Source organism: Salmo salar, chromosome ssa11 (genome assembly GCF_905237065.1).
Source record: "Salmo salar chromosome ssa11, Ssal_v3.1, whole genome shotgun sequence".
Classification (NCBI taxonomy): domain Eukaryota; kingdom Metazoa; phylum Chordata; class Actinopteri; order Salmoniformes; family Salmonidae; genus Salmo; species Salmo salar.
In genome coordinates, this window is record NC_059452.1 from 99,943,211 (window position 1) to 99,956,438 (window position 13,228).

Consider the following 13,228-nt stretch of genomic DNA (forward strand, 5'->3'; position numbering starts at 1 on the left):
AACAGATATGGATGCTTTTTGGGACTGGGCTCCGCCATGTTTGTTTACATCCTGAGCCCCAGCATTCCCGTCATGCACTGTCGACTTCACACATTCAGTCCGCCCAGCAGAATCCGTGTGAAGAACAGAAGAAGCTTCACCCGCCATTCGTCTAGCGGTCTCACTCAAACGTGATTTGTGCTTCGATGCAGTCGCGAACGCCTCAGCCAGATTCTCCGATTTCCGAGCACAAGCATCTCCTTCGCCTTATATGTCCCCCGCCTCCCCCTTCACTCTCGACTACCACAAAGCATTTTTTGTCTTATTTCTCTGCTAGGCTAATCCACATAGCTAGCCACCGTAACGTTAGTCAGCTAGCTAGCTAGCTCAATTAGATTTTTTACTTCTGACACCAATGTAATTACCTCAATAGATCATGAATAAAGGAATGTCCAGGACATAGGATCAAGCTCTCGAATCAAACAGTTTATTCCTAAACTCTTAACAGACTACTGTGTGGCAGTAGTCTACACCAAACCAATCTGCAAAATACACACTCAATAAACATCGAATACACTTGTCCAGGATGTGCGAGAGACATAACAATGCAAGCATGACAGTATATAACATAACCAGTGGTGACCTAATTGACAGTATTATGCTACTATTTTCTTGTTGTCTAGTTGGGAAAGGGCTCGCAAGTACGTATTTCACAGCAAAGTCTACAATTGTTGTATTCGGCGCTTGTGGCAAATAACATTTTATTGGAAACAAAAACAAAAACGAAGTCTTCTCATACTTTGTTGATTTCAAAAAAGCTTCTGACTCAATTTGCATGAGACTGCTATACAAATTGATGGAAAGCGGTGTTGGGGAAAAAACATACAACATTATAAAATCCATCTACAAACAACAAGTGTGCAGTTAAATTTTTGTTTAAAAACACGCTGATTTATTTCCAAGGGCTGTGGGGTGAGACAGGGATGCAGCTTGAGCCCCACCCTCTTTGTACACTAAGTGTACAAAACATTAGGAGCATCTTCCTAACATAGTTGCACCCCCTTTTGTCCTCAGAATAAGGAAAGGGGGATACCTAGTCAGTTGTCCAACCGAATGTATTCATCTGAAATGTGTCTTCCGCATTTAACATAACCCCCCTCTGAATCAGAGAGATGCGGGGGCTGCCTTAACTTCTATAGGCTAGGTGGGACGGTAGCGTCCCACCTGCGGGACACAGCCAGTGAAATATCAGGGCGGCAAATAGAAAAAAAAGAAAATGTCATAATTCAGCTTTCTCAAACATACAACTATTTTACACCATTTTAACCTCTTACATCTAGACGTTCCGCTAGCGGAACACCTGCTCCAATATCTAATGATGGGCGTGGCGCGAAATACAAACTCCTCTAAAATCCGAAAACTTCAATTTTTCAAACATATGACTATTTCACAGCATTTTAAAGACAAGACTCTCCTTTATCTAACCACACTGTCCGATTTCAAAAAGGCTTTACAGCGAAAGCAAAACATTAGATTATGTCAGCAGAGTACCCAGCCAAAAATAATCAGACACCCATTTTTCAAGCTAGCATATAATGTCACAAAAAACAAAACCACAGCTAAATGCAGCACTAACCTTTGATGATCTTCATCAGATGGCACACCTAGGACATTATGTTATACAATACATGCATGTTTTGTTCAATCAAGTTCATATTTATATCAAAAAACATCTTTTTACATTAGCATGTGACGTTCAGAACTAGCATACCCCCCGCAAACCTCCGGTGAATTTACTAAATTACTCACGATAAACGTTCACAAAAAACATAACAATTATTTAAAGAATTATAGATACAGAACTCCTTTGTGCAATCGAGGTGTTCGATTTTAAAATAGCTCTTCGGTGAAAGCACATTTTGCAATATTCTGAGTACATAGCCCGGCATCACAGGGCTAGTTATTTAGACACCCAGCAAGTTTAGCCTTCACCAAAGTCAGATTTATTATTAGAAAAATGTTATTACCTTTGCTGTCTTCGTCAGAATGCACTCCCAGGACTTCTACTTCAATAACAAATGTTGGTTTGGTTCAAAATAATCCATCGTTATATCCAAATAGCGGCGTTTTGTTCGTGCGTTCAAGACACTATCCGAAGTGTAAATAAGGGTCACGAGCATGGCGCAATTCGTGACAAAAGATTTCTAAATATTCCATTACCGTACTTCGAAGCATGTCAACCGCTGTTTATAATCAATTTTTATGCAATTTTTCTCGTAAAAAAGCGATAATATTCCGACCGGGAATCTGCGTTTAGGTAAACAGACAAAAGAAAACAAAGCATGGGGTCGACGCGGGCACGAGCCTGAGTCTCACAGTACTGTAACCAGCCACTACCCAAACGCGCTACTTTTTTTCAGCCAGAGCCTGCAAAGCCACGATTCAGCTTTTTGCCGCCTTCTGAGAGCCCATGGGAGCCGTAGGAAGTGTCACGTAACAGCAGAGATCCTCTGTAATGGATAGAGATAATCAAGAAGGGCAAGACATTGTCAGACAGGGCACTTCCTGCATGGAATCTTCTCAGGTTTTGGCCTGCCAAATGAGTTCTGTTAAACTCACAGACACCATTCAAACAGTTTTAGAAACTTTGGAGTGTTTTCTATCCAAAGCTAATAATTATATGCATATTCTAGTTTCTGGGCAGGAGTAATAATCAGATTAAATCGGGTACATTTTTTATCCGGCTGTGAAAATACTGCCCCCTAGCCATAACAGGTTAAAGATACACGTCTCCTTGATGTAACCACATTGTCCGATTTCAAAAAGTCTTTACAGTCGAAAGCAAAACATTAGATTATGTTAGGAGAGTACATAGACAAAAATAATCACACAGCCATTTTCCAAGCAAGGACATGTGTCAATAAAACCCAAAACACAGCGAAATGAAGCACTAACCTTTGACGATCTTCATCAGATGACACTCCTAGGACATTATGTTACACAATGCATGTATGTTTTGTTCAATAAAGTTGATATTTATATCCAAAACAGCATTTTACATTGGCGCCTGACGTTCAGAAAATATTTTGCCTCCAATACTGCCGGTGAATCAGCACAACAATTTAAAAAATACTCATCATAAACGTTGATAAAATATTAAACTGTTATTCAAAGAATTATAGATGAACATCTCCTTTATGCAACCCCTGAGACAGATTTCAAAAAAGCTTCACGGGGAAAGCACACTTTGCAATAATCTGAGTACTGCACTCAGACAAATACGCCAGGCAATGCAGATACCCGCCATTTTGGAGTCATCTAAAATCATAAATAGCATTAGAAATATTCACTTACCTTTGATGATCTTCATCAGAAGGCACTTCCAGGAATCCCAGGTCCACAATAAATGTTGTTTTGTTCGATAAAGTCCATAAATTATGTCCAAATAACTCCTTGTTGTTTGCGCGTTCAGTAAGCTACTCCAAATGTAGGAAGCTCGCCCTAACATTTCACAACAAAAAGTTATATTTAATTTCATTGAAACATGTCAAACATTGTAAAACATCAATCTTTAGGGCCTTTTTATCTTAGAACTTCAATAATATTCCAACCGGACGATTCCAGTTTCTTGAAAAACGTTTTGGAACACAGCTACCTCCTCACGTGAATGCGTGTAATTGTGGCCTGTCATTCTCTCGGTTATCAGACTCCAGGAGGTCTTGTTTGCTCTCTGTTGATTGCAAAAGCCTGAAACACGTTCTAAAGACTGTTGACATCTAGTGGAAGTCTTAGGAAGTGCAAATTAAACCCTAAGTCACTGAATACTGAATAGGCCCCCCTTGTCTCTCAGATCGTTTACAGCTTTGTGGAAGTTACCTGTGGCGCTGATGTTTAGGCCAAGGTATGTATTGTTTTTTTGTGTGCTCTAGGGCAACGGCGTCTAGATGGAATTTCTATTTGTGGTCCTGGCGACTGGACCTTTTTTGGAACATCATTATTTTGGTCTTACTGAGATTTACTGTCAGGGCCCAGGTCTGGCAGAATCTGTGCAGAATATCTCTCTCTCTCTCTCTCCTCTCTCCAGACAGGTATCTGTCATGGTAGCTGTCTTCACCCTACAGCAGTGTTATTCTTCTCAATCTTTTTTTCTCTCTCCCTTGTTCCCTTCTCTCCCTATGCTTTAAATGCAAATCTGGATCATTGTAGATTCATGAAATAATGTTCTGAAAAAAATACATTACTTGAGTGTAGGACAAGTACACACACACACACACCTTGTTGTTTCCTTTGTATAGTTTGTTTGTTTCTGTGATGAGTTATTCTCTATGTGTGTGTGTGTGTGTGTGTGTGTGTGTGTGTGTGTGTGTGTGTGTGTGTGTGTGTGTGTGTGTGTGTGTGTGTGTGTGTGTGTTTCAGACAGGCTTGTCTTCCGAGACAAATTTGCAGGACTAAAATGACCTCTCTTGAATATAGTGCCTCTATCACTCTGATCTGTTCCTTTATCACTCTGATCTATTCCTCTATCACTCTGATCTATTCCTCTATCACTCTGATCTATTCCTCTATCACTCTGATCTATTCCTCTATCACTCTGATCTATTCCTCTATCACTCTGAGCTGCTCCTCTATCACTCTGAGCTGCTCCTCTATCACTCTGAGCTGCTCCTCTATCACTCTGAGCTGCTCCTCTATCACTCTGAGCTGCTCCTCTATCACTCTGAGCTGCTCCTCTATCACTCTGATCTGCTCCTCTATCACTCTGATCTGCTCCTCTATCACTCTGATCTGCTCCTCTATCACTCTGATCTGCTCCTCTATCCCTCTGATCTGTTCCTCTATCACTCTGATCTGCTCCTCTATCACTCTGATCTGTTACTCTACCCCTCTGAGCTGCTCCTCTATCACTCTGATCTGCTTCTCTATCACTCTGATCTGTTCCTCTATCACTCTGATCTGTTCCTCTATCACTCTGATCTCGCCTCTATCACTCTGAGCTGCGCCTCTATCACTCTGAGCTGCTCCTCTATCCCTCTGATCTGCTCCTCTATCCCTCTGATCTGCTCCTCTATCACTCTGAGCTGCTCCTCTATCACTCTGAGCTGCTCCTCTATCACTCTGAGCTGCTCCTCTATCCCTCTGATCTGCTCCTCTATCACTCTGTTCTGTTCCTTTATCACTCTGATCTATTCCTCTATCACTCTGATCTATTCCTCTATCACTCTGATCTGCTCCTCTATCACTCTGATCTGCACCTCTATCACTCTGAGCTGCTCCTCTATCACTCTGAGCTGCTCCTCTATCACTCTGAGCTGCTCCTCTATCACTCTGAGCTGCTCCTCTATCACTCTGATCTGTGCCTCTATCACTCTGAGCTGCTCCTCTATCACTCTGAGCTGCTCCTCTATCACTCTGAGCTGCTCCTCTATCACTCTGAGCTGCTCCTCTATCACTCTGATCTGCTCCTCTATCACTCTGATCTGCTCCTCTATCACTCTGAGCTGCTCCTCTATCACTCTGAGCTGCTCCTCTATCACTCTGAGCTGCTCCTCTATCACTCTGATCTGCTCCTCTATCACTCTGATCTGCTCCTCTATCACTCTGATCTGCTCCTCTATCACTCTGATCTGCTCCTCTATCACTCTGATCTGCTCCTCTATCACTCTGATCTGCTCCTCTATCACTCTGATCTGCTCCTCTACCCCTCTGAGCTGCTCCTCTATCACTCTGATCTGTTTCTGTCTCACTCTGTTTTTCTCTCTCAGCATCCCTGTGAAACTCTTTCGACACCTTGTAGAGTCCATGCCCCGAAGAATTTAGGCTAGTGGTTAGATCGAATCCCCGAGCTGGCAAGGCAAAAGTCTGTCGTTCTGCCCCTGAGCAAGGCAGTTAACTGACTGTTACCCTGGCGCCGAAGATGTGGATATGGATGTGTCGATGTGGATGTCGATTAACCTGTCTGGGCTAGGGGGCAGTATTTTCACGGCCGGATAAAAAACGTCCCCGATTTAATCTGGTTACTACTCTGGCTCAGAAACTAGAATATGCATATTATTAGTAGATTGGGATAGAAAACACTCTAAAGTTTCTAAAACTGTTTGAATGGTGTCTGACTATAACAGAACTCATATGGCAGGCCAAAACCTGAGAAGATTCCATACAGGGAGTGCCCTGTCTGACAATTTATTGTCCTTCTGTAGCCTCTCGATCGAAAATACAGCATCTGTGCTGTAACATGACATTTTCTAAGGCTTCCATTGGCTCTCAGAAGGTGCCAGAAAGTGTAATGAGATGTCTGCAGTCTCTGGGCTAAGTACAGCAGCAGAGTTTGTTACTGGCCTGCCTGGGGACAGTGACACTGGAGATGCGTGTTCATGTGAATTCTCAATTTTGTTCTTTCAGTCTTTGAATGGATACAACGTCACCCGGTTGAAATATTATCGCTATTTTACGAGAAAAATCGCATAAAAATAGATTTTAAACAGCGTTTGATATGCTTCGAAGTACGGTAATGGAATATTTAGATTTTTTTGTTACGAAATGCACTCGCGCGTCACCCTTCGGATACTGACCTGAACGCACAAACAAAACGGAGCTATTTCAATATAACTATGGATTATTTCGAACCAAAACAACATTTGTTGTTGAAGTAGAAGTCCTGGGAGTGCATTCTGACGAAGAACAGCAAAGGTAATCAAATTTTTCTTATAGTAAATCTGAGTTTGGTGAGGGCCAAACTTGGTGGGTGTCAAATTAGCTAGCCGTGATGGCCGGGCTATCTACTCAGAATATTGCAAAATGTGCTTTCACCGAAAAACTATTTTAAAATCTGACACCGCGATTGCATAAAGGAGTTCTGTATCTATAATTCTTAAAATAGTTGTTATGTATTTTGTGAACGTTAACCTCTCTAGGGCAGGCGGGACGAATTCGTCCCACCTACGTAACAGCCAGTTGAATCCTGTGGCGCGATTTTCAAATACCTTAAAAATCCTATTACTTCAATTTCTCAAACATATGACTATTTTACAGCTATTTAAAGACAAGACTCTCGTTAATCTAACCACACTGTCCGATTTCAAAAAGGCTTTACAACGAAAGCAAAACATTAGATTATGTCAGCAGAGTACCAAGCCAGAAATAATCAGACACCCATTTTTCAAGCTAGCATATAATGTCACAAAAACCCAGAAGACAGTTAATGCAGCACTAACCTTTGATGATCTTCATCAGATGACAATCCTAGGACATTATGTTATACAATACATGCATGTTTTGTTCAATCAAGTTCATATTTATATCAAAAAACAGCTTTTTACATTAGCATGTGACGTTCAGAACTAGCATACCCCCCGCAAACTTCCGGGGAATTTACTAAAAATTTACTAAATTACTCACGATAAACGTTCACAAAAAGCATAACAATTATTTTAAGAATTATAGATACAGAACTCCTCTATGCACTCGATATGTCCGATTTTAAAATAGCTTTTTGGTGAAAGCACATTTTGCAATATTCTAAGTACATAGCCCAGCCATCACGGGCTAGCTATTTAGACACCCGGCAAGTTTAGCCTTCACCAAAATCAGATTTACTATTATAAAAGTTTGATTACCTTTTGTTGTCTTCGTCAGAATGCACTCCCAGGACTGCTACTTCAATAACAAATGTTGGTTTGGTCCAAAATAATCCATCGTTATATCCGAATAGCGGCGTTTTGTTCGTGCGTCCCAGACACTATCCAAAATGCTAAATCAGGGTCGTGCGCATGGCGCAATTCGTGACCAAAAAATTCTAAATATTCCATTACCGTACTTCGAGGCATGTCAACCGCTGTTTAAAATCAATTTTTATGCAATTTATCTCGTAAAAAAGCGATAATATTCCGACCGGGAAACTCCTTTTCGGCAAACAGAGGAAAAATCACAAAGACGGGGGCGGCCCGTGCATGCGCCTAATGCCCATTGTCCCTTGATCGGCCACTTGAGAAAGGCGATAATGTGTTTCAGCCTGGGGCTGGGATGACGACATTCAGGTTTTTCCCGGGCTCTGAGAGCCTATTGGAGCCGTGGGAAGTGTCATGTTATAGCAGAGATCCTTTGTAATTGAATGAGATGTCAAAGAAAGACAATAAATGGTCAGACAGTCCACTTCCTGTAAAGGAATCTCTCAGGTTTTGACCTGCCATTTGAGTTCTGTTATACTCACAGACACCATTCAAACAGTTTTAGAAACTTTGGAGTGTTTTCTATCCAAAGCCAATAATTATATGCATATTCTAGTTACTGGGCAGGAGTAGTAACCAGATTAAATCGTGTACGTTTTTTATCCAGCCGTGTCAATACTGCCCCCTAGCCCTAACAGGTTAATCGTGAGTAATTAAGTAAATTCACCGGAAGTATTCTAGTTGCTAGTTCTGAACATCACATGCTAATGTAAAAAGCTGGTTTTTGATATAAATATGAACTTGATTGAACAAAACATGCATGTATTGTATAACATAATGTCCTAGGAGTGTCATCTGATGAAGATCATCAAAGGTTAGTGCTGCATTTAGCTGTGTTTTTGGTTTTTGTGACATATATGCTTGCTTGAAAAATGGCTGTGTGGTTATTTCTGGCAGGGTACTCTCCTAACATAATCTAATGTTTTGCTTTCGTTGTAAAGCCTTTTTGAAATCGGACAATGTGGTTAGATTAACAAGAGTCTTATCTTTCAAATGCTGTAAAATAGTCCTATGTTTGAGAACTTTGAATTATGACATTTTGTGGCTTTAAATTTGGCGCTTTGATGTGTCACTGGCTGTTGAATAGTGCGGGACGATTTCGTCCCACCTACCCTAGAGAGGTTATAGAACCCTTTGCACTTTATACTTGTGAGGTCTGGGGTCTGCTCACCAACCAAGAATTCACAAAATGGGACAAACACCAAATTGAGACTCTGCATGCAGAATTCTGCAAAAATATCCTCTGCAACGTAGAACACCAAATAATGCATGCAGATCAGAATTAGGCCGATACCCGCTAATTATCAAAATCCAGAAAAGAGACGTTAAATTCTACAACCACCTAACCAACCAAATCAAGAGAAAACAACACATTGGAAAGAATTAATTAAAAAACAGAGAGTACACAGTGGCAGAATACCTGACCACTGTGACTGACCCAAACTTAAGGAAAGCTTCGACTATATACAGACTCAGTGAGCATAGCCTTGCTATTGAGAAAGGCCGCCGTAGGCAGACCTGGCTTTCAAGAGAAGACAGGCTATGTGCACACTGGAAACTGAGCTGCACATCCTAACCTCCTGCCCAATATATGACCATATTAGAGACACATATTTCCCACAGATTACACAGATCCACAAAGAATTCAGAAACAAACCCAATTTTGATAAACTCCCATAGCTACTGGGTGAAATACCACAGTGTGCCATCACAGCAGCAAGATTTGTGACCTGGTGCCTCAAGAAAAAGGCAACCAGTGAAGAACAAACACTATTGGAAATAAAACCCATCTTTATGCTTATTTATTTTCCATTTTGTACTTTAACCGTTTGTACATTGTTACTACACTGTATATATACACATAATGACATTTGTAATGTCTTTATTCTTTTGGATCTTCTGTGAGTGTAATGTTTACTGTTCATTTTACTTTTGTATATAATCCACCTCACTTGCTTTGGCAATGTTAACATGTTTCCCATGCCAATAAAGCACCTTGATTTGAATTGATTTGAATTGAGAGCAGAGAGAGAGAGCAGAGAGCAGAGAGCAGAGAGCAGAGAGAGAGAGAGAGAGAGAGAGAGCAAAAACAAAACTACATTGAGAGCAAAAACAAAACTACATTGAGAGCAAAAACAAAACTACATTGCTTATTGGGAAACACAAGCACAAACACAAAGCAGAATGCAGTGCTATCTGGCCCTAAATCGACAGTACACTGTGGCTAAATATTTGACCATGGTTACTAATCAAAACCGTTGAAAAACCTTGACAAAGTACAGGCTCAGTGAGCACCGCCTTTGCCAATGAGAAGGGTAGACTCACGGAAAACCTGGCTCCCTGTAGAGGAAAGGCTGTGCAACCACTGCACAACAGCAGAACCTGAGACGGAGCTGCATTTCCTGACAAAATGTCAAAAATATAAAACAATTAGAGAGTGTCATTTCCCCAAACTTGAAACCCTTATTCAAGGTTTCAAAGACCTCTCTGATGAGAATAGGCTACCCGTCCTGTTGGGGGAGGACGCAGAGAGCTGTGGGCTGGCAGCGCCTTGCTGCCTGCCATAAGTTGAGGGACAGTGTCTGACAGACCAATCAACCTGCACATGTACTCTACTGTATGCTTATTGTTATTGTTGAATGTATGGTTATTTTGACCCTTGGTTATTGTTGTTACTGTTGTCCCGTTGACAATTTTTTTGTTGTTGTTGTAAATATCCAAAATAAGCTTTGGCAATATGTACATTGCTACGTCATGTCAATAAAGCAAGTTGAATTGAATTGGAAATTTAATTGAATTGAAAGAGAGAGAGAGAGAGAGAGAGAGAGAGAGAGAGAGAGAGAGAGAGAGAGAGAGAGAGAGAGAGAGAGAGAGAGAGGAGAGAAAGAGAGAGAGAGAGAGGAGAGATAGAGACAGAGAGAGGCAGAGAGGAGAGAGAGAGGCAGATAGGAGAGAGAGAGGCAGAGAGGAGAGAGAGGCAGAGAGGAGAAAAAGAGAGGCAGAGAGGAGAAAGAGAGGAAGAGAGGAGAGAGAGAGAGAGAGAGAGAGAGAGAGAGGCAGAGAGGAGAGAGAGGCAGAGAGGAGAGAGAGGGAGAGAGAGGCACAGAGAGAGAGAGAGAGAGAGAGAGAGAGGCACAGAGAGAGAGAGAGAGAGAGATGCACAGAAAGAGAGAGAGAGGAGAGAGGATAGGGAGAGCATGTGACACAAAGACAGATTTCTAACAACATGCTTTTATCACTCAGTTGAATCATTAACTTCATCACAACCCTTCATCAAAAACAAATAGCTTACACTTGCTCATCATTTCTGAAACTATCATCACTTCCTTCTTTTCTAGTCACCAACGACTCATCAAGCTCAACATTCCTTCTCTTTCAGTTAGTCAACTTCGGTACAACATATTATGGGGTTGCACTCTCGCGACTTCATTTGAAAGACCTACAGTCACGCCTGGCATAGCCAATGAAATCCATGCTTTGCCAGAAGCCCCGCCTTCCACAGGTAATAAGCGCAAGAGGTGCAGGAAGTTGAGATTAATGGGTGGTCAGAGCAAATGTCTTGTCTGCCCCTCCCCCACAAGTGGCTCATTAATGAGATTCATAGCTGATTCCTGTCTGTAGCTCACTAGTCCATATGAGCCCCGAAATGAGCTCAAAGCAGTTTATTCCTGGGACTAGATTCCATTATGATTTGCCCCTGTCAGAAGGGGTCTGTTTTTAATAGCTGTCTTTCCCGTTCCCAGCTAGGTTACAAGGAACTCTTTGCTGACGACACAACAGTGGAAGGCCTGATCACTGACAACGATGAGACAGCCTACAGAGAGGAGGTCAGAGACCTGGAAATGTGGTGCCAGGACAACAACCTCTCCCTCAATGTGAGCAAGACAAAGGAGCTGATCGTGGACTACAGGAACAGCTGGGCCGAACAGGCCCCCATTAACTTTGACGGGGCTGTAGTGGAGGGGATCGAGAGTTTCAAGTTTCTTTGTGTCCACATCACCAACGAACCATCATGGTTCAAACACACCAAGACAGTCGTGAAGAGGGCACGACAACACCTTTCCCCCTCAGGAGACTGAAAAGAGTTGGCATGGGTGCCTAGATCCTCAGAAAGTTCTACAGTTCCACCGAGAGCATCCTGACCAGTTGCATCACGGTCTGGTATGGCAACTGCTCGGCATCTGACCGTAAGGCGCTACACAGGGTAGTGCGTACGGCCCAGCACATCACTGGGGCCAAGCTTCCTACAATCCAGGACCTACAGTTGAAGTCGGAAGTTTACATACACCTTAGCCAAATACATTTAACTCAGTTTTCACAATTCCTGACATTTAATCCCAGTAAAAATTCCCTGTTTTAGGTCAGTTAGGATCACCACTTAATTTTAAGAATGTGAAATGTCAGAAGAACAGTAGAGAGAATGATTTATTTCAGCTTTTATTTCTTTCATCACATTCCCAGAGGGTCAGAAGTTTACATACGCTCAATTAGTATTTGGTAGAATTGCCTTCAAATTGTTTAACTTGAGTCAAACGTTTCGGGTAGCCTTCCACAAGCTTCCCACAATAAGTTGGGTGAATTTTGTCCCATTCCTCCTGACAGAGCTGGTGTAACTGAGTCAGGTTTGTAGGCCTCCTTGCTTGCACACATTTTTTCAGTTCTGCCCACACATTTTCTATAGGATTGAGGTCAGGGCTTTATGATGGCCACTCCAATACCTTGACTTTGTTGTCCTTAAGACATTTTGCCACAACTTTGGAAGTATGCTTGGGGTCATTGTCCATTTGGAAGACCCATTTGCGACCAAGTTTTAACTTCCTGATTGATGTCTTGAGATGTTGCTTCAATATATCCACACAATTGTCCTTCCTCATGATGCAATCTATTTTGTGAAGTGCACTAGTCCCTCTTGCAGCAAAGCACCCCCACAACATGATCCTGCCACCCCCGTGCTTCACGGTTGGGATGGTGTTCCCTCGGCATGCAAGCCTCCCCCTTTTTCCTCCAAACATAACGATGGTCATTATGGACAAACAGTTCTATTTTTGTTTCATCAGACCAGAGGAAATTTTTACAAAAAGTACGATCTTTGTCCCCATGTGCAGTTGCAAACTGTAATCTGGCTTTTTTATGGCGGTTTTGGAGCAGTGGCTTCTTCCTTGCTGAGCGGCCTTTCAGGTTATGCCAATATTGGACTCGTTTTACTGTGGATATAGATACATTTGTAACTGTTTCCTCCAGCATCTTCACAAGGTTGTTTGCTGTTGTTCTGGGATTGATTTGCACTTTTCGCACCAAAGTACGTTCATCTCTAGGAGACAGAACGCATCTCCTTCCTGAGCGGTATGACGTCTGTGTGGTCACATGGTGTTAATACTTAAGTACTATTGTTTGTGTAGATGAACGTGGTACCTTCAGGTGTTTGGAAATTGCTCCCAAGGATGAACCAGACTTGTCGAGGTCTACAATTGTTTTTCTGAGGTCTTGGCTGATTTCTTTTGATTTTCCCATGATGTCAAGCAAAG

The 13,228-nt window shown here is 42.0% G+C and overlaps 1 protein-coding gene across 1 annotated transcript; it reads right to left on the bottom strand.

Annotated features, from left to right (window-relative positions):
* Window positions 1-5,183: 5,183 nt before the first annotated feature.
* On the bottom strand, window positions 5,184-5,744 carry LOC106563655 (tropomyosin beta chain-like). Its single transcript, XM_045688898.1, has one exon. It carries the CDS (start codon window positions 5,742-5,744, stop codon window positions 5,184-5,186), a length of 561 nt encoding a protein of 186 aa, XP_045544854.1.
* Between the last annotated feature and the right edge of the window lie 7,484 nt (window positions 5,745-13,228).

What these genes read in the sequence shown, in the direction of transcription:
- LOC106563655 (XM_045688898.1), bottom strand. Translation starts at nt 5,744, where the DNA reads ATGCTGAGAGAGAAAAACAGAGTGAGACAGAAACAGATCAGAGTGATA.